This window comes from Lynx rufus, unplaced genomic scaffold, assembly GCF_022079265.1.
Source record: "Lynx rufus isolate CCGP_SWC_20201006 ecotype Redwood Valley unplaced genomic scaffold, mLynRuf1.p SCAF_5, whole genome shotgun sequence".
Classification (NCBI taxonomy): Eukaryota; Metazoa; Chordata; class Mammalia; order Carnivora; family Felidae; genus Lynx; species Lynx rufus.
In genome coordinates, this window is record NW_025814867.1 from 78768527 (window position 1) to 78788377 (window position 19851).

General features: G+C 43.4%; 1 protein-coding gene across 1 annotated transcript; it reads right to left on the bottom strand.

Moving 5' to 3' along the window:
- Positions 1-9638: 9638 nt before the first annotated feature.
- Positions 9639-11018, bottom strand: SST (somatostatin). The gene is made up of 2 exons (XM_047098843.1): positions 10827-11018; positions 9639-9936 (listed from the first exon to the last, which is right to left on the bottom strand). Exons 1-2 carry the CDS (start codon positions 10962-10964, stop codon positions 9724-9726), a joined length of 351 nt encoding a protein of 116 aa, XP_046954799.1. The 5' UTR covers positions 10965-11018; the 3' UTR covers positions 9639-9723.
- Positions 11019-19851: the final 8833 nt, after the last annotated feature.

A 19851-nucleotide genomic window follows, 5' to 3' on the forward strand; every position in this document is an offset into this window, starting at 1 on the left:
TGCTCTGTTCTAGCCCCAGAGTTCCTTGGGAGGCAATAAGTCCTTCATCGCTAGAAGAACTTAAGCAGAGTATGGATGACTCTTGGAGAGGTATGGTAGAACAAGTTCAAGTATAGAATGATGGGTTAAAACACAGCCTCTAGCACAGGTTCAAGTTCTGAATAATGGATTAGCACACAGCCAGGGAATGCTAAGATTCTCTCCCCTAGGTCCCAACCACATGTGGCTCTGGGGCAGCCCTCAGGCCGGAATCAGAGGGCATTGCTGAACCACTGGGAGGCAGTCAGGATTGTTACAGTCATGAAATACACCAGATGTGAGTTTACAGACTCTTAAGGAGGGAGAGCAGATAAAACAGCCTTGGGCTGTAATGGCCGTGGCCTAGCCCCAGTGAGCAATGGATTTTCTTTGTGACTGGATATACTCAGGCAGGTAAAGCCTTTGCTATTTAATCCCCTAGGTCAATCTCTTGATCAGCTCCTTCCAGGTGGAATATTAAATAGCATATTTCAGTTTTTTAAAACTAGTGTCTGATTTGTTCAGTTGTCCGTCTCCCTAAGACTACCTGATGGGAACTTACACTAATAGGAATCAAGGGAGTTTAAAACACCTGCTGAGATGCAGCAGCGTATTCTCTTTATAGACAATTTCCGAAGAAGCAATTTCAGCGAGGCCAAATCTTGATAGGATGCGTAAGAACAGAGAGGCAATAAGTTGATGGACTTCATTATAATACACATTTTTAAATGTAGCAACTTATAATGTAAAAGTTGCCTGGAAGCATGGAATTCCTATAGCTAAATGAAAGGGACTAGGAGACCGGCAGAATTATTTTGCTTCTGACTTTTGTCTTTGGTAAAGAGAAATCATTGAGTATCATAGCACTGAGGAAGATCTAAAGACAGCTTCCCTCTCCTGTAAATGTTGGAAAACACCTAAATCTTTAGCAATAGAGAAATGCATAAATCTTATGTATTTGTACAATGAAATTCTATGCAGAAATTAAAATGATTGAAAAATGTAAGTGGCGATACTTTAAAAATGTGTAAGCTACTATTCATAAAGATTTCTAAAGCACAAAGCAATATAACATATTATTTATAATTGCCTACATATATAGTAAAAACATAAAACCTTGGACAAGAAGAGTAAACACTGAATTGATGATAGTATTTAGTTCCACAAGGAGAGAGGGGAAAGGGAACATAACTGGGGAGATTCAACTTTGTTTATGAATGTATTTGATAAAAATTTTGGAATGAAATTTTTTAAAAAATTAAATATCTTCAGCATGGTGACTTCCCTGATACAGTCAAGTCCCTTTTGCTTTATTGGTTCTCAAAATTTAGTGTGCTTCGGAATCACTTGAAGGGCTTGCTTAAACACAGATTTTTGGACCCACTCCCAAAATTTCTGACTCAGTCATTCTAGGGTTGAGCCCAAGAGTTTGTGTTTCTAACAAGTTACCAAGTAGTTTTAATGTTGTTGGGTCACATGTTGAGAACCAATGTCTTGCAATATAGTTACTCACTAGTGACTATGCATTCAAACTTTGAACTGCCTAAGGATGGAGATTTTAGCTGAATCTTTATAGCTTCCATCTAGCAAATAGACCATCAATTCCTATTTGTAAATTGAAAGAACTCATCATTTCAAAAACTACACACACACACACACACACACACACATTCTGCAGTATGATAGCCACTCAAGAGTATGCAAAGTGGGGGCGCCTGGGTGGCGCAGTCGGTTAAGCGTCCGACTTCAGCCAGGTCACGATCTCAAGGTCTGTGAGTTCGAGCCCCGCGTCAGGCTCTGGGCTGATGGCTCAGAGCCTGGAGCCTGTTTCCGATTCTGTGTCTCCCTCTCTCTCTGCCCCTCCCCCGTTCATGCTCTGTCTCTCTCTGTCCCAAAAATAAATAAACGTTGGAAAAAAAAATTTAAAAAAAAAAGAGTATGCAAAATAAATAATACATTAATGGTTAGTTAATAACTTGGCAATTTTAGAAAAGCAAATAAAATGTTACCTAGGATGGATGGTAGATCCTCCCTGGGGATGGCTTCAAGATGTGGTCAACAGTATTCTCATCCCCATCAGGATGTACCTCTCAAGTCAGAGGACTTGAGGAGTTCCTAGGGAAGCCCAGAGTCAAGAGAGTGGACAAAAACAGAGACACTAGATTGGAATACTACACTAGATTGATTTCATCATGGAATACCTACTCATTCACTCCCTCCCCCCACCCCCCACCCCACCCCGAGAAGATCCACAAAGATCTGGGAAGCTTCACAAAGAGCTCTGGGAAGCTTATGAGGGCTCTTCTCTGTAGGCCAGGAATGACAGTGAGGACTCTGACCATAAAAATGGACTCCTTGGGTCCAGTGGGTCGGATGGGATCCTGGGATATCAGAGGCCAAGCGGTGGGACTTAATCACCAGAGATGAGTTGGATGTGCTTACCATAACAAGCAGCAGAGTGAAAGCAGAAATCAAGAGGGTTTGACCTACAGAGACTTTCAGCATTGTTTGATTGATCAGAGCGTCCCTAAAACTGAAATGGACGGGCAGCTTTACTTGATTCTTCCGAGGAGCGAGGCTTAATTTTAAGCTCTGTCATGTGAGCTCTCTGTGGCTTTGGGCAAGTTACTCAAATACTTTGAACATCGATTTTTATATTTGTAAAAAAGCAGAGGGATAAGTTTTCATCCTAATGCCAAGCTTATGACTTATAAAATGAGTGAATATTTAATAAGATAACATTTGTAGAGTGTTTTTAATAAATTAGAAAGTATTAAACAAACGTAAGCAATTGTCATCTTTATTATCAGCAGTATTTATAAAGAAGCTGGTATAAGTCTGTGACATAATGACGTGCCAAGAAGACACAGTCCAGTAAAGTCTAACTTTTTTTCTTAGAACTTTTATCTCAATTGGAAAGTTAAGATACACATAAATATGTACAAGGTAGCCCTAATGTATGTATAAGAAAGCTTTTAGCTAAAGTACAGGAGACCCAAATTAGTGTTTTAAAATTTTTTTAATGTTTTATTTATTTTTGAGACAGAGAGAGAGACAGAGTACGAGCGAGGGAGGGGCAGCGAGAGAAGGAGACACAGAAGCAGGCTCTAGACTCCCAGCTGTCAGCACAGAGCCCAGCGCAGGGCTCGAACTCACCAACCGCGAGATCATGACCTGAGCCAAAGTGAGACCCTTAACCAACTAAGCCACCCAGGTGCCCGAAACTACTTTTTAAAAATTAAGAGAATGTGTTAGGTCATACATATGAAAAGCAAAGTAAAAATGTTGTTGTTTTTTATTGCTGTTGGGGATAAGTTTAAATACTACAGTTCAACAAAGCCACTAATAACCCAGTGTCGTCACGTGTCTCCACTGTGCCTTCTGCAGCACAAGACTTCAGACTGCATTGCCAGTCTCAATATGACTGACAAAAGCTCTCATGCTTCTTTATCCATAATCAGCAAGAAAGAGATGTCCCAGCAGTGCCCCCAAAAAGTCTTAGGGTTTACTGTGATTGGTTGTGCCCAGCCACGGACCAATGCCTAGGAACAAGGGATGGTACATTCCAAATGACTTAATCCATTCTAGCATCAATACCAGACTGGAAGTGAGTTGATCTTGTCCAACAACATGGCTAAAAATGAACGGGGGGCAGGGGGGCGATTTACCAAAACAGTTCAGAATGCCACAGTCAGGGAGGTAACGGGTGTCAGAGAAGGACTGGGAGCAGAAAGGAGAAAGGAGGAGAAGGACACAGAAAAATATTAGAAATCTGTCCACGGCAATGACAAATAGGTAAATCACCTGAGAAGAAAAGCATGAAAGCCAGGAGGTTCCAGAAAACACCGTGGTGGTGTTGACTCGAGTGGTCCTCTGAGTACATCATGTTAATCTGTGTATAATAACAAACAAATGGTGATGAAGAAAATGTTGGGAAGAAGTCTGGTAAAATCATTGCCTTCTGTCCTTATGTTTGGGGAGTAAGTGGGAGAATTTTGACGGAAAATAAGGAATAAAGAGCTATGTTCTAGTTAAATTAGTAAATCTTGACTTTCATAATGGGTATTTTATAGTCAAATAAATTGTTACCAGGGATAGCAATTCTAGAGTAGCTTAATGTATTCCTTCCTAAAGTGTGCCATTTGACCTTAATGTAGCATTAGAGTTGAAAATGTACTTTTATATTTTTTATACAAGGAAGATATAATTAACCAGCAATTAACTGAGAATGCATTATCTTCCTTAACTATTTGATCTCTACTTTGAAAGCTTGAATTTCTTTGAAATATTTCTTATTTTAATAGAACTGTTTCATATCTGGAGAACAATTTTACCGTCTTAATGGATGCTATTCCAGAGACATCTGAAACATGGGAAGAAGAGAACTACTTATGTGACCTAGAATATTTACCTGAGACCTTGAGAGCTCTATCAGCTTCGGTGGCATAAAAGCCTACTTAGCACAAATTGACCTCATTTATACTTTTCAATGAAATTTCTCAGTTCTGAAAATCCCAGCCTCAAGACCACTTTTCATAGGATATACATATAAGAGCAGAGAGGGGGAAGATATGGCCACTATCCAGTCATAAGTGAGGCAGATTCCATGGCCTGTAGAATAAAGACTGAGACTAATAGCTTGTATTTGCTTCAGGCTAAAAATGCCCAAGCCTGAGTCGTACTGAAACCTGGGTGTGAGAGATTAAGCAGGGAAAGGGGTGCTTAAAGCGGAGGTTATGAATTCTATTTGTTTGTTTATTCGTTTACGTAGCAAAACTGAAACGATTATATTAAGTATGTGAAAGGAAAGATTACAAACAGTTCTTTGGAAATAGTACCCCTAATCAGGTCACAAAACCAAATCTCAACCCCAGAGCCTAAATCCAATTCTCCTCTGACAATAACAGAGAAGTAATACCCATGTGTGTTCTATACAGAAGAGCTAAATTAAGATGGTCTGGAGCTGATCTGCTCTTAATTTTCCAGCAAGTCACAATTTCCCTCTAATTCACTTCTTTCCCCTAAGATACAGTGGGGAGAGCACTAGATTGGAAATCAGATGACCTGTTTCCAACACCACACCGGCTGGTGACATCTTTGGGCGAGTTATTTAATCTCTCTGATTCTCAGCCTCTTCATATGTAAAAGGATATTAACACTTTCAAAGCTAACTGGGATTATGTTGTAAAAATGTATCCTATGTCATTATACCTATAATTTATTTGTTCTACCCAGAATAAAATAACTTAGGCTTACAAGCCAAATTTAAATACTAATGAAAAGAAGAAAAGAAAAAAAAGAGGGAATTACTGACACCTCTCTTCTTTCCTAGTAGTCTATAAAAACCTCCGTTAGAGCATTTGATGATTTTTAATGAATATGTCTTATCTGCTAGACTCAGTTCCCTGAAAGCAGGAACCTCGTCACACAAATTCTCTCCCAGTCTCCAACAAGTCCTTGACACTGAAGCACATTCTAGGTAATGAAAAACTGAACTCCTCAAATGAAAGCACTCATTTTCACTTCTAAAGAATTCCAGGTGGTCACTGATGTATTTGCTGCCTTGTCCCGTGGGTATGTATCCTGATTTCTCTGAAAACGATCTCTCCAGGTACTACTGTTCCATCTCCTTGGCATGAAAGTCCCTCTGCTTGCTGGGACAGCCCCAGCACCTCCATTCCAAGACTGAATCATTCTTTGTTTCTTGGGTCTAATTAAGTGAAAGACTATCTCCACTGAGTTGTTTTTTTTTTTTTTTTCTTCCTCATAATCAATACCGTTAACTGCTTCTTCCTGTCTTTCTATAATTATGGGAAGCTATTTTGTATCAATTGTCTTGTTCTCTCTCGGATGCAGACCTGTTGTGTAGTGGAACATGAAGAAATTTCAGGGACAAAATTAACATTCACATCAGGTTAATGAAACACACCAGTTATCTAGAAGAGCAGATTCCTTGGGGCAGTGTCGTAGAATAAGAGGTAAGAGAGGGGAGTTAGGCTTTGCCCCATCTCTGCCCCATCTCTGCATCTTTGCTACTCACTGGGTATCTTGGGCAGATGGCTTCACCTCTCCATATGTCAGCCTTCAGAAAAATGAATAATGAGGACCAGATGATCTTTGAGCCCTCTTCCATGTCTGATATTTGCAATTAAAGGTATATTTTACGTCACCATAAAACAGAATTGTCTGTGTATTGAGAATAGCGTGAGCCAAGCCCAAGAACAATGGTCCTGCACTAGGATCAAGAGTGAATTTGCATGATCTTGAAATAAACAAATGTGAAAGAAGTCTTAGTGAATCTTTTTCTCTGTAAGTGTGAGCCCCGTGGTTGGTGGATAGCAAAGCAAGCCCTACTGGGGCTTGCTTCATAAGATGGATAAAGAAAGCTGAAATGATCGAAGCTTCCAGTATAAGTGAGTCTGATCATCACATGCTGCCGTGGCAATTAAAATCCAAACCATGTGCTGTATCTTTCTGGTGTCACCTACGCCTAACATAGAATGGCCACTGATGTCATTTTCCCCTGTCAACTGCGGCATTAAGAAAGAATGTGGTCACCAAGTAAATCGAGATTTGTGCCATTTGAGACTACTCACAGACCATTCGTTTATTCTTCAGTGAGCACTGAGAACCTACTCAGCTGCATGACATGCTGAGTGAACTATACCTATGAATCGGACGTACATCTACTCATTGGAAGTTTACACGCAAATACTCTCTTACATACATTTATATAGCTATAATAAATGTTAGGGAGTGGTAAATAAGCACCGTGGAGAAAATGCAGAGTAGGTACTCAGAGAAGACAGCTCTTCCCATTGAGGGTGTAAATAAAGAATTTTATGAAGCAAGAAGAATGTAAAATAAGTCTTGAAGGCTGCTTTAGATTTGGGCCTGTGGAAGTGACAAGACATAGCAAAGGCAAAGAAAGAGAGGCTAGAGGGGCACCTGAGGGGCTCAGTCGGTTAAACATCCAACTCTTGATTTCAGCTTAGGTCATGATATCATGGTTTGTGAGATCGAGCCCCATGTCGGGCTCTGTGTTGGCAGGGCAGAGCCTGCTTGGGATTATTTCTCTCCCTCTCTCTCTCTGCCCCTCCCCTGCTCATGCTATCTCTCTCTTTCTCTCTCTGTCTCTCTCCCTCTGAAAAATAAATAAATATACATTTTTAAAAAAGAAAGAGAGGCTAGAAAGCACAGCATATGTGACAAGAAAATTAGTACCGTTAATATTCAAAGCTTACCAACTACTTACCACGTACTAAAAACTTGCAAAACACGGTCTATTGAAGCCTCGTAATATTAAGGGCTTGGTTCCATTAGTGTGCCTATTTTTATTTTATTTATTTTATTTTATTTTATTTTATTTTATTTTTTAATGTTTATTTATGTTTGAGAGAGAGAGAGAGACTGAGCATGAGTAGGGAAGGGGCAGAGACACAGAGAGACAGACAGAATCCAAAGAAGGCTTCAAGCTCTGAGCTGTCAGCTCAGAGCCCGACTCGGGGCTCAAACCCAAGAACCGTGAAATCAGGACCTGAACGGAAGTCAGACACTTAACCGGCTGAGCCACCCAGGCGCCCTAGTATGCCTATTTTTAGATGGGGAAACTAAGGCCTAGAAAAGAGGAGTTCCTTGTTCAAGCCCTCCCATTAAAAGAAGTAGCAGGTTGTTCAGGATTGCTGAGGTCTGTGGTTGTGGCAAGGAGGAAGGAAAACATAATCTACACGGTTAATTTTGGCTAGATGATAAACAGGCTAGAATGCTACACTCAGTGAATCAAACTTAGGAAGAACGCAGATGAACTAACTAGGAAGTAAAAAATAATACCTTCCATACGTTAGAAAAGAGCTATGCTCCATACGTTTATAAAAATGTGAAAAATCAACATTCCTCTGTCACCTTTGTCAGTGTTGAAGTGCAAATAGTCAGATCTGAAAGGGATATCACTCTCCCTCCCAGTACAACCCCCTACTGATGAAGGTGGGCAAACTGAGGCTGAAGGATAATTAACCTTGACCAAATGCTCCATTCAATTTAGGCTTTAAGTAAAGAATAAATATATATGTGGAGTCATGACTACATAATTCTTGCCAATTATTTTCATACTGCTATTGGGGTCTGACAACTAAAGATGATACTAAAAAGGTAAGATCCCCAGGCACTCGTACAATCTATGCACCGCACAGAAAACAATTAAGTTATGTTCTCTTCTGTACTTTAATCATAATAATGTGATTCTATTACTTCACTGAGTTGATTGGTTACCAGATGTCCACAAGGCATTTAACACTGACAGATCCCCTAAGTGGACACACATTAATTCCCTCATAAATGTTTTGTAAATAAAAGGTGCACCAGAACCTCGAAGGATCTTCTGTTTTCACAGAGATTGGTAAAGTGGCTTGGATTTTCTCTTGTTTGATCAGCTGTTCAGGAATTAAATTCTACTCAGCCACGTTCAGATTAAAAGGTATATTATCTAACGCAAATATTTTCTATAAAAGATGAAGTTCCTGTTAGATGTTTTATATACTGCTTGCAGTAAGCTCACACTGTGGGGATTTGCACTGAGTTTTTGTACTTATATTGGGTTTATTGTTCTAGCAGCTCTTCAAAAATACCGGTGATAGTTAGAACATACATCCCCAACGGGGCATATATTTAGAGTCTCTGAGTTACATCAGCAACGTTCTTATCTCTATCTTGAATGGTACTATTTAGTATGTATTATAATACTAATAATAATAGTAACATGTATTGAATGTTTTTATTATAGTTTGCATTTTTATCTGGTGCCTGCTTTAATCAAATCAAAAGAAGGCTTGAGATCTCACCTTCATTTATTCTGCAATTACGAAATCGTGCTGTGATATCTTCATTTGGATAGTATTCACTGAGGCGAACCGACATATGTTATTTGCAACCCATACTACTCTCACTGGAAACTTATGGTACAGGTAATATTTTTCCCCTGAGAAACAAAAAATTAGGAGCTTGCTTTTAAAACATAGGCATTCTTTTGGCCACATTCAGTTACAGAGAGGGTTGTCAAAGAAGATAGAAAAGCAAAAGTAGTTCTGTAGATAAATGTCCACAAACAAGAAACACATTTTAAAGGCTCAGAATTTCATTTTAGCTTTTAAGCCAGCTTCTTTCCTTCCACTCCCAAATGATTTTTCCTTTCCACTTTTCATATATTTTACAGATTAGCCTGGTGGATAGTTGGACACTCCAGTCTGCTTACCCATAAATACTCATATCAATATATAATTTTAAGTGTATGTAATGTGTAATTGATATTTGTGGCAGCCTTTCCCAGTAACGCCCACTGGATTAAAGTTAGAATTCATAGAGTTATCTGAAATTATTTCTGTTTGAAATGACCCAAACTATGAGAGTTTCCATTTAGGACAGAATCTTTATTACCACAGGAAATTTTAAATCATATGTCTGTGAGATTTGGCATGCATACCTCAAGTAACTTGACCGAAATCACAACTGCTAATCACATATTATTGAGCAGAAAGATACACAATGAGAAACAAATTCTTGTGTTTCATAATGTCATCATAATTTTATTTTGTATTTACAGTCTCCAATTTCTAATGCAAGGGTCTTGCTGAGGATTGGGGAGTTAGGGAAGAGGGATGAGGTTTGGAGGAAAGGAACCAGGTCTCATATGGACAACAATAATTAATAAAGCTAACAGGAAGTGAAAGTCTTCCAGAAGAAATTCTTGCAGCCAGCTTTGCGTTCTCGGGGTGCCATGGCAGGGTTTGAGTTAGTGGATCTCTGCAGTTCCAGCCTCATTTCATCCTGCTCAGCCGCCTGGGACAAGTCTTCGGGTTCCAGGGCATCGTTCTCTGTCTGGTTGGGTTCAGACAGCAGCTCTGCCAAGAAGTACTTGGCCAGTTCCTGTATAGGGTAAGAGACAGAGAGAGAAAGAGAGAGAGAGAGGGAGAGATAAGGGATTAAGATGATGGTGATGGAGAAAAAGAAATGGAAAAAAAACTAATTTGGAAAGCAGATTCAGCTACACCCAAAACCCAATGTTCACAGCTGTGCAGTTTTGTCACACTTAAAATCAGCTAAGGATATAAAAATAAGGGTAGATGTTATAATCATCAAGTTACATAGACAGGCTTGAAAAGCTCAAATGTTTCTGCAAGTTTTCTGCCTTTATAGCCTTAACACACACACACACACACACACACACACACACACGCAGAAATGGTAGATTGTTAATACAGTTTTGCAAAGATAAAACATGTGCCAACAGTTTGTTTAATTCAATTTCAATTTCCAGCTCAGGAGCTACAAACTGGAATTGTTCTTACCGTTTTTGTTAAGTTAACTGTGGGGAAGGAGACCTTTCAGAATCTTAAACATACTGTGTTCTGTCTGTAGACTGCCCTTTAGGAGCATGGGAAGGAGGCACTGCCGAGGAAGGTAGTAGCTTCAGAGGTCCGCGCTTTCAGCACCTGGGCCAGCACCTCCGTGTTTAACACTGGGGGATGCCTCTTCCTCTAGCGCTCAGCTACCCAGGTCTTGAAATTTTCTTTAATGCCAAAGAACTTACCTGAACTGTGGCCAACTGCGCTGATCAGAGGGGAAAAAAGAGGTAAGAGGAGATTCTGGACTTCGAAAGTTTTCCTGAGAGATTTGGGAGCGGAGGGACCCAGAAAAGCACCGACACTCTGCAGGGCCACCTCTTAAATCCACCCCAGGGGGGAAAGGCAAAGCCTGAGAGAAGACTGGGTGATTCAGAAGAGGGGGAAAAAAAGACGTCGAGGAAGTCTCCTTACCTGCTTCCCCGCGGCAGCAGCCAGGGACTTCTGCAGAAACTGACGGAGTCGAGGATCGGAGGGCGCGCCGGTGACACCGCCCAGAGCCAGGACGATGGACAGCGCGGCCAGCGCGCACTGGAGGCGGCAGGACAGCATCTCAGCGGCGCTGGGGAAGCCGAGCCAGACGGTTGGTCAAACTCTAGGAGCGGATCCGCAGGCAGCAGCGATGGCTCTGAAACCCGCGACTCCTAAAGCGGCTTGTGTTCTCTCCACCGGCTCCCCCCCTTTTAAACTCTCTCTCTGACGTCAGACTAGGAGGCGCCCCCAGATCTCACCAGCGCTTTTACGCACCATTACCCTCGTGAAATCAATCACAGAAGTAAGAGGAGGCTACACAATCCAAAGTGGCTTACTTAAAAAAAAAAAATAATAATAATCCTGCACACCCACAGGTCCACATGATTTTACACTTGCCACACTATCTATACCACCTTTTATATTCAGTCACTGCTGCTCACATACACATTCCATGATTTCACTCATACACATGCCCATGTATACACTAAATCACACACACACTCAAACACTCAGCCTTGGAGGAGACAAATGCTCCATCATGCACAGCTGCAGAATGTACCCAGACAGCTCTCTCACCATACTCAAACATTTTAAGAGGGCCAGACAAATGCAAAAGTGTGTGTGTGTGAGAAGTGGGGATTCAGAATCATTCTTCCAAAAGCAGATTTGCGAATGGAATGTGGATATTAGGAGTGAATCATTTCTTTCTCCATTATCTCTGTAAAAAGTCTTGTCGGTCAAGGTGAGATGGGTTCTAACAGCACTTCACTTATCCCTGTACTAGAGGAGGATAGATACCTTAGCCTCACCCTCCATGTCCCTCTTTCTCAGTAGCTGAGAGATTTCCGGTCTACTTGCCTTTCTACTGTGACAAAAAGTACCAAAAATTTTAAAAAAACTGAAACTGATTTCATCTTGGTGCCTAGAAACTTGGAGCTGGAAAGTGATTTCAGAAACCATCTACTAAAGCTCAGAGCTTGAGCCACTGAGTCTAATAATGGGTAGTAAAGTGCTCTGGCCCATATATTGCACAGCTGAATCAGGGCAAGACCTCCACATTTCAAGACTGAAGTTCCTTTCACTCAACTCTAAATTATCTGTCGGATTCCTGGCCAGTAGGAGCAGTTTTAGGTCAGGAACCCCCCAGTCTGGACATGCAAAAGTCCAAGAACCACCCAAACAAATGTTACCATTATTGTTTGTCTATGTGAGCAAAGAATCAACAGACCCTTGGTTAGATCCAGTACTCCCCTGCTCCCCACACACAAAAAGGAAGGTTAAGAAATGCTGTCCTAGAATTCTGTTGTCTGGTTAGATGTTTGGTGTCCAAATCGGAGTCTCAACAGTTTGTTGTTTGTTTTTTTTTTTCTAAAATAATGTGTTATCAGGGTGCCTATGTGGTTCTGTCGGTCAAGCGTCCTACTTCTGCTCAGGTCATGATCTTTTAGTTCGTGAGTTAGCCCCGCGTCTGGCTCTGTGCCGCCAGCTCAGAGCCTGGAGCCCGCTTCGGATTCTGTGTCTCCCTCTCTCTCTGCTCCTCCCGCACTTAAACTCTGTCTCTCTCTCTCTCTCTTTCAAAAATACATAAATATTTTAAAAAATAAAATAAAATAAAATAACGTGTTATCAAGGAAGGATAAGCTAAAGCCTTGGCATGGACCAGATGATCTCTGCAGGCTCTTTAAGGACTGGCATTTTATGGCCTTCAAGCTCACAAAAAGCTTAAAAGAGATTGCATGTCTCCAGAAACCAAGTGAAGCAGAGAACTTGGCCAATCCTGTCACCAGCCATGCATCTTGAATATATTCTCAATGCTTAGGCCATAACCACGATGTTGAGAGGCAGGAGGGGTCGAGAGGTGTCCTGAATGGCTTGGAGAACTGTCACCATTTCCTTTTGTGTCTGTTAACCAAGGCTACGAGAGAACGCACAGCAAGGAGTGTTAGAGCTTCCGGGTTTGGCATGTCCAGGCAAGGCTAACCATAAATGGGGCATTACAAAGTCACTCACATTTGTTGGAATAGTCTGGGAGAGCAATGAATCTGGGCCAGAGGAACCCAACCTAAGTACTACATGTTATTTTCTCTATATATCCTGTAACCTCCTTGGTCCCTGACAGGAGACGCAGAATCTAATTATACCCGCCCAACTATCCACAGGCATCCCCAGGAAAGAACCTCGCATCTCCTCCAGCCAAGACTTGGCCCTTGGCGGCCCCACTGAGTAGGGAAGGAGAGTTGTCCCGTAAGAACAGCCAGCCCAAGAACAAATAGCAGTCCCACTCCCTGGCTCTGTGCTCTGGGGCCTCTTGGACCTCCCTCCCCAGACCCCTGCTCCTCCCCTCCCCTCCCCTAACCTTATTCTCTTCCTTTACCCACACTCCTCATTCTTCTTTCTCCTTTTGCCTAACTTTTCTCTGAATTTCCCTCCAGGATCTTTCTCATTCTGTCTTTTTGCCTTCTCTCTGCACCCCCTCTCTTCATTCCTCTTTGTTGTTCCTCCCTCTCCTCAGTTGTTGTCTGACTTCAGCCTGGTTTGATCTGGCTCCTTCTCTCTTTTGTGGCACTTCCTCCCTTCCTACCCCACCTGGCCTGGCGGAACTTCCATCCCAGCCTCTGCTCTAGTCTTTCCTTCCCTGTGCGGCTCCCTCCTTAGCTGCTTCTCAGGACAAATAATCAAGATCTCTAGCTATTTAAGTACTGTACTTGGGAATAGTGAGGTCTGGGCTGCTTCCTTCACACCTCTCCCGAAGTACTGGGGCTGTGAATGAGGTGACTTCTGGGGTTTGTTTTTGTTTTGTTTTGTTTTTATAATCCTTGCATTGTTAGGCATCTAAGAACCACAGGAGAAGCCGGAGGCAGGACCAAAGGGCAGAGGAATTCTTCCTTAAACCCCCCATGGCTAAGTTTAGCATAAAGGTTGATTTAGCACAAAGGTACCTCACACCTCCCCAACCTAAGCTCTCTGCAGCTAACCCCCCAGGGCTTCTCTCCCAAGTTCCAAAGGCTGGGAGCGGGAGAGGTTTGTGGTTACGGTGGGGAGCTATTTCAGACCTTGGTCGCCAGGAATCACCTCTCCCTCATCCGTATGCAGCCTTCTGTGGTTTACAAAGTACTTCCTCCTCTGCACTTGAGGGCCGGCTAGCCTCATCTCCCAAGGAAGAATACTGAAGTCCTGAGAGCGTAAGCGCCTCGCACAAAGGCACACAGCCAGGAAGTGGCAAGGTCAGAGGGACGGTGCTACTACTCCATGTTAGAAATTTTCACTCTCCCGCCCCCTATCCTTATGATGCCAGAGATATCTGGTTGAGCAGCCTGCAGCCAGGATACAGGTGTCTGTAGAAGGCATCCGGGCCTCGTTCACGCGCTAGGTACACGGATTCCCACCACCCTGTGAAATGTACGTTTGAGGGTGATTACCTGCGAAAATGAGGCGTAGAGGCTCATCTTAATGAGAACAAGTAAAATTGTGAGCAGATACAGATGTTCAACACCGAGCACTGGAGGGAATTAGAAAGCGTCTGTACTGGCAGTTGAGAGACCTAGGTTCTAATTCCCCTTCGACCACAATCCAGCTTCCTCTCTGGTCTTGGCTTTTCTCTTCTGCAAGATAAAAGGCTTGATAGGTAACTTTTGTGGTTCCCACCCAGCCCTGATGATCAAAGAGTTTAAGTTTGAGGAAGTAAAGGGGCAAACTAGACTATACTTGTAATATGAAAATGCTATTTCCTTCTGAAAATGAGGACTTTACACGGGAAAAGAATCGGGCTTTTTTGTAATATGAAGAAGGAGGCCAGTGCAATGGATATTTCACAGGCCTGTTAGAGAAAATTGCTCTTCAGTCGTGCTTCTGCTACTAACCAGCCCTTCCCACGCCGGACCTCAGTTTCTCCACCTGTACAATTGATTCACTCAGATTCTTTTTACGAGTAAGTACTGAGAATCTGCACCGCTTGAGAGGCCAATGATTCAGCAGTGAACTAGATAGACTAAGTCCCACTGCAGGAGACAAAACATAACCACATTAATTAATTAATTAATTAATTAATTAATTGTGTGTTCAAATTGATAAGGATTCAAGCAAAGTATGATGGCTAGGGACCACCCTTCTGAGGAGGAACTGTTTAAGCAGCTATGGGAAGGAAGTGAGGGAACTAACCACGCAAATATTTGCATAAAGACATTTCTTTGTCGGGTGGAAGGACAGTCAGTGGAAAGGCCCTGGGGTAGAAGCATGCTTAGTACATTCAAACGTGAGCAACAAGGCAAGGGAACGAGAACAGAGCAGGTGAACCAGAGAGGACTAGATGAGGCCAGCAAGGCATGCAGGACCCGGATCACTTACAGCCTTAAAGGCTCTATTAAAGAAACCACGGGGATTCAGAAGGGGGCGGTTGACTAAGGGACTGGCCTGATTTGATATTTTAAAAGTAATGCCTTCTGCTAAGTGGCAAATTAACAGTAGGAGGGCAAGAGTGAAAGCAGAGAGGCAAGTGAGGAGTCTAAGAACCAGTTAAGAGAAAAAGAGGAGCCAGAAGGAAAGAGACACATTGTCCCTTAAACACCGGCGGCCCAACTGGCTGGCTTAGCATAAAGGCATTTCATTCCTCCCAGGCCTCCTACAGCCAACACCAGCCACTACTCCATGGAAGAGAAGGTGGTTTGTGTTTGTTATTGGGGACCTTATTCCCTAGACTAAGTCAGGCCAGAGAAGACGGGGGTTGGAGCTGGGCTGGGAGTAGCCATGAAGTGGGAACTGATTAGGTGTGAAGGCCATCCTGAAGTAGAGCTGATGGTTTGTTTGGATATCGAGTTAAGGAAACGGGAAGAACAATTGGTAACTCCAGAAGACTGATGCAGACATTCCCTAAAATGCCTTAAAATCCCAAAATTCCTGAGACCACAGGAAATGGATTTCTGACAAAGACTTCTGGGACATTTTGCAAATGGAAACCATTCGATTTACCAGTCGGAAGACAGTGAGAATTTCAGGCAGTGGAGGAAGCAACATGGAATGGCAGAAAGAGTGCTGGCTTAGATGTCTGAGGCCCTAGACTTAAGTGCCCAGTTTTCTCCTGCTTCAAATGGGCCTGATAATCCATGCTTTTGCTAAAATATGATCTAAGAACCGGCTCACGTATTGTAAGTGAAGGTGCTTGGTAACCCATAAAACATGATAAAAAATAAAGACCTGTTTTTGCTGTTGTCGCTCAGATGAACACAGCCAGTCCTACGCCAAGAGGTGATATTAAGGAGTCAGGCTTTGGGACCCGAGTTATCCCTGCTGATCCTCTGATCTGACAAAGGAGAGAGGCCTTCCTCACACTGGGGATGTGTGATTGGAAGGTCCTGGAAGATCTCTTCCACAAAAATGTGGTAGGTGGGTGCTGAAATCCATCTGTTAGAAAGTAGTCTCGTTTTTGGGGCGCCTGGGTGGCTCAGTCGGTTGGGCGGCCGACTTGGGCTCAGATCACGATCTTGCGGTCTGTGAGTTTGAGCCCTGCATGGGGCTCCATGCTGACAGCTCGGAGCCTGGAGCCTGCTTCGAATTCTGTGTCTCCCTCTCTCTCTCTGCCCCTTCCCCAATTGCACTCTGTCTCTCTCTGTCCTTCAAAAATGAACCAATGTTAAAAATACATATATATTTAAAAAAAAAAAAAGAAAGTAGTCTCTTTTCTTTTGTATACTTTTCCTTGGAGACAGACATTAAAACTCAGTAGCTATTAACACTTTAGTGAGAATTCAAACGTGAGCAATTTATCAAATTGTCTTTTAGGCTAAAGGTTTGACTTAAGTTGGGAGGAGATCAATTTGGAGTAAGTGATGCACCCAATAGAGGGCAGACTTGGTGTGTGATTTTGGGGATGGTTTTGAGGCTATGGTGAGTATGTAGACTTCTTGCCAAATGACTGCAGAAAGCCTGATGCTGGCTTCAAACTCATGAATCGGAGATCATGACCGAAGTCAGACACTTAACTGACCGAGCCACCCAGGTGCTCCTTCCTGCACCCATTTTTATGTGCATGGCCCTCCCTCCACCTGGAACGCCTTTGATTCATCTCTGATGGTTAAGATCAGACAGCTTATTCTAAGATGGTTAAAAGAGTCTTTTAGGGGCGCCTGGGTGGCTCAGTCGGTTAAGCGTTCAACTTCAGCTCAGGTCATGATCTCGCGGCTCGTGAGTTGGAGCCCCACGTCGGGCTCTGTGCTGACAGCTCAGAGCCTGGAGCCTGCTTTGCATTCTGTGTGTGTGTGTGTGTGTGTGTGTGTGTGTGTGTGTGTGTGTCTCTGCCCCTCCCCCTGCTCATGCTCTGTCTCTCGCTCAAAAATGAATAAACTTAAAAAAAAATTTTTTTAAAGAGTCTTTTAGAATCCATATCACCTTCTCCTGTGCCCCAAACTGTGTCTTTTGTGCTCCTGGAAGAGACCTTCACAGGTCACTTTATGTTTCTGTTCCTTGGAAGTCCATAAGAAGAGCAGAAACTTTGTCTCAGCTGCGTTTATATCCTCCTCGGAGACCATAAAAATACGAAGCACAGAGAAATCCATAAAAAATAATGGCTGGGTTGAAGACAAATTTCTCTCTCCTTCCGTGTGAGGTCTCTGTGGATTCTGCAGGTAGGACAAACATCATGAACCTCCCATAACTGATGATAGTATCATATGACCCCCCCCAAACCCTAGACTGCGGGTACTCTCAAGAGCACACATCCATTGATCCCTTAGTCATCTCGGAGCTTCAGAAAGGAAAACCTTTAAACACCACTCAGTGTGATTGTTCCTACATGCTAAGAACTAACTCAAGTCATAACGTGAAAGTGCTAATATGGTCACTGAGAATTTAAGAGCTTTTACCTCTTTTGGAAGGCCTAGGGAGGACACATCCATAACCACCGAAGTGGGCATATGTCCGTGGTACAACAATAGAAGCGAATAACAACGCCGGCTCCTGTCTGTGTGGCGTTCCACGTTTGATTGAGTGCATTAGTATCAACCGGACAAGGGAACGGAGGGCCCAGGTTATGGAGTGTGGAGCTGGGCTGATGTCAGAACTCTTTCTGCCACTCCAGCATTGCCTCTCCCACTAGAGATAAATAAGGAAATGTGGCTCCTAATTCTCTTCTCCGTTTCCCTTTCTCTTTGTGGGTCCATCGGTCTCTCCAGAAGCATCCCACTTGTTGATCTGTGACTTCTGCTCTGGGCTCCCCACTGAAATGAAATGGAACTGAGCTCTGCCCCACTGTGCCGCCCAGGGGACATGTCTCAGTTCTCTTTACCTACTTGCCTCCTAAAAGCAAGGTGTTAAGTCTGGGATCTTCCGTGAGCCTTCCCAGTGCCATCAGCAGCAGAGGACCTGGTCTGAGGAGTGAGGCGAGAAGTCAAGAGCCCTGTCCCCTGGAATAGAGCGGAACAGACAGAAGCTCCTCTGCAGGTTGACCCTAAGACCTTTGAAACGGAGTGGTAGGGGCTGTAGAAACACAGAGATGCCCTGCGGACAGCTGCTCCCGCTTCCTCACATTCAAAATTACAAGTATTCGTAGAGACTGATGATTCTTAACCCTGGATTCACATCACGACTGCCTAGGACTTATTTTAAAAGCACAGGTGCGGGGGTCCCAACTGCAAAGGTTCTGATGCATAGGCTTATGTCTTTTAAGAGCTTCATTCCATTAAATGACAGAATCGTAAACCACTGCCCACCACTTGTCCCTCCCTTATCTCACTCCACTCTGTCCCTTCTCTGTTTTCTTCCCTTTCTCTTCTCCTCTCCTTGCTCTCGCCCCTGTGTACCTTCTCTCGCATCTTCTCATTTATTCTCTGGCTCGTACCCTCTCTACTCAGTCAACTCCACCTCTCCTCTTCAACTGCCCCCCACCCCACTTTGACTGGGCAGCTCCTGAGCACATTGGGCGTGGAGGTGTGGCTTTGCCTTGCCCAGGGCTAAAGCACCTGCTTCATTGGCTTTCCCCGACATCACCCCGAGAGTTGAGGGCAGGAGCAGAACTGGAGCCAGAACTGGACCCATCCACAGACCAGGGCCCTCAAAATCATCCACTCCTACCCCTCCACTGACATATGGAAAAACTGATGTCAGGAGAAGGGTCTCTCTCAAGGTCACATAAGTGGTATCAGAGTCACAACCCCTGATTCTTAGTTCTGTCTCCTTGCCATGATACAAGTGCACTGCGAAGTTCCTTGAATCTCTTCCACCTACGTGGTTGAAGTCATATTATAAGCATTGGCAACTCCTGCCCTGTTCTCCACGTACCCGCAGTTAGCCTGAAGCAAAACCCCATTTCCTGATAAGACTGTTACCCTATAGAGAAAGCTTTGGAGATTAATGTATCAGGCCTTCACGCTTTGTGTCTCTATCCTTTTCTGGTTGTGCGTTTCCTAATCCCCATAAAACAAACCGATCTACTTCTCCCTGCCCTGGCTGCGCCTGGCTGCCTCAGCTCTCCGGGGGAGGAAGCTGTCGTTAAACTGAGCTCTTCTGCCCTCTGCTGGCTCCACTAGTACACGACAGCTTTCTCTACAGTTTCAGGGCAGGATTTTAGTCATTCCTTTATTTATTTAGTCCTCCAACGTTTTAAGAGCACCCACTTTGCGGAGAGCACTGTGTGTGGGTCCCAGAATTGCAAAGAAGGAGGCAAAAAAGAACCACTTTCTTCAAACACTCTATAATTGAACACTTTGTGCCAGGCACTGTGGGGGGGATTCAGAGATGACCAACATTCAATTCTTGGCTTCAAAAAGAAGTCACGATCTGGTAAATGATACAGAATTTTGTCCGAGCCATAGAATCAAAGAATTCGCACTAGAAGGGGCCAGAAGCGTCTTCCAAGCCAGTGTTAGTCATTACAAGCTTTCCAAATTAGGCCAAGGGCTGGATGTACATGGGCCTTGGGGACTGCCGGGACAGGGGAAAGGCGTGTCGCGGGGATTCCGTGCCATTGCACACGATT

Coding starts and splice junctions, on each gene's coding strand:
- SST (XM_047098843.1), bottom strand. CDS start 10,964: ATGCTGTCCTGCCGCCTCCAGTGCGCGCTGGCCGCGCTGTCCATCGTC. Junction 9,937..10,826: donor CTGCTGCCGCGGGGAAGCAG/GTAAGGAGACTT, acceptor TACCCTATACAG/GAACTGGCCAAGTACTTCTT.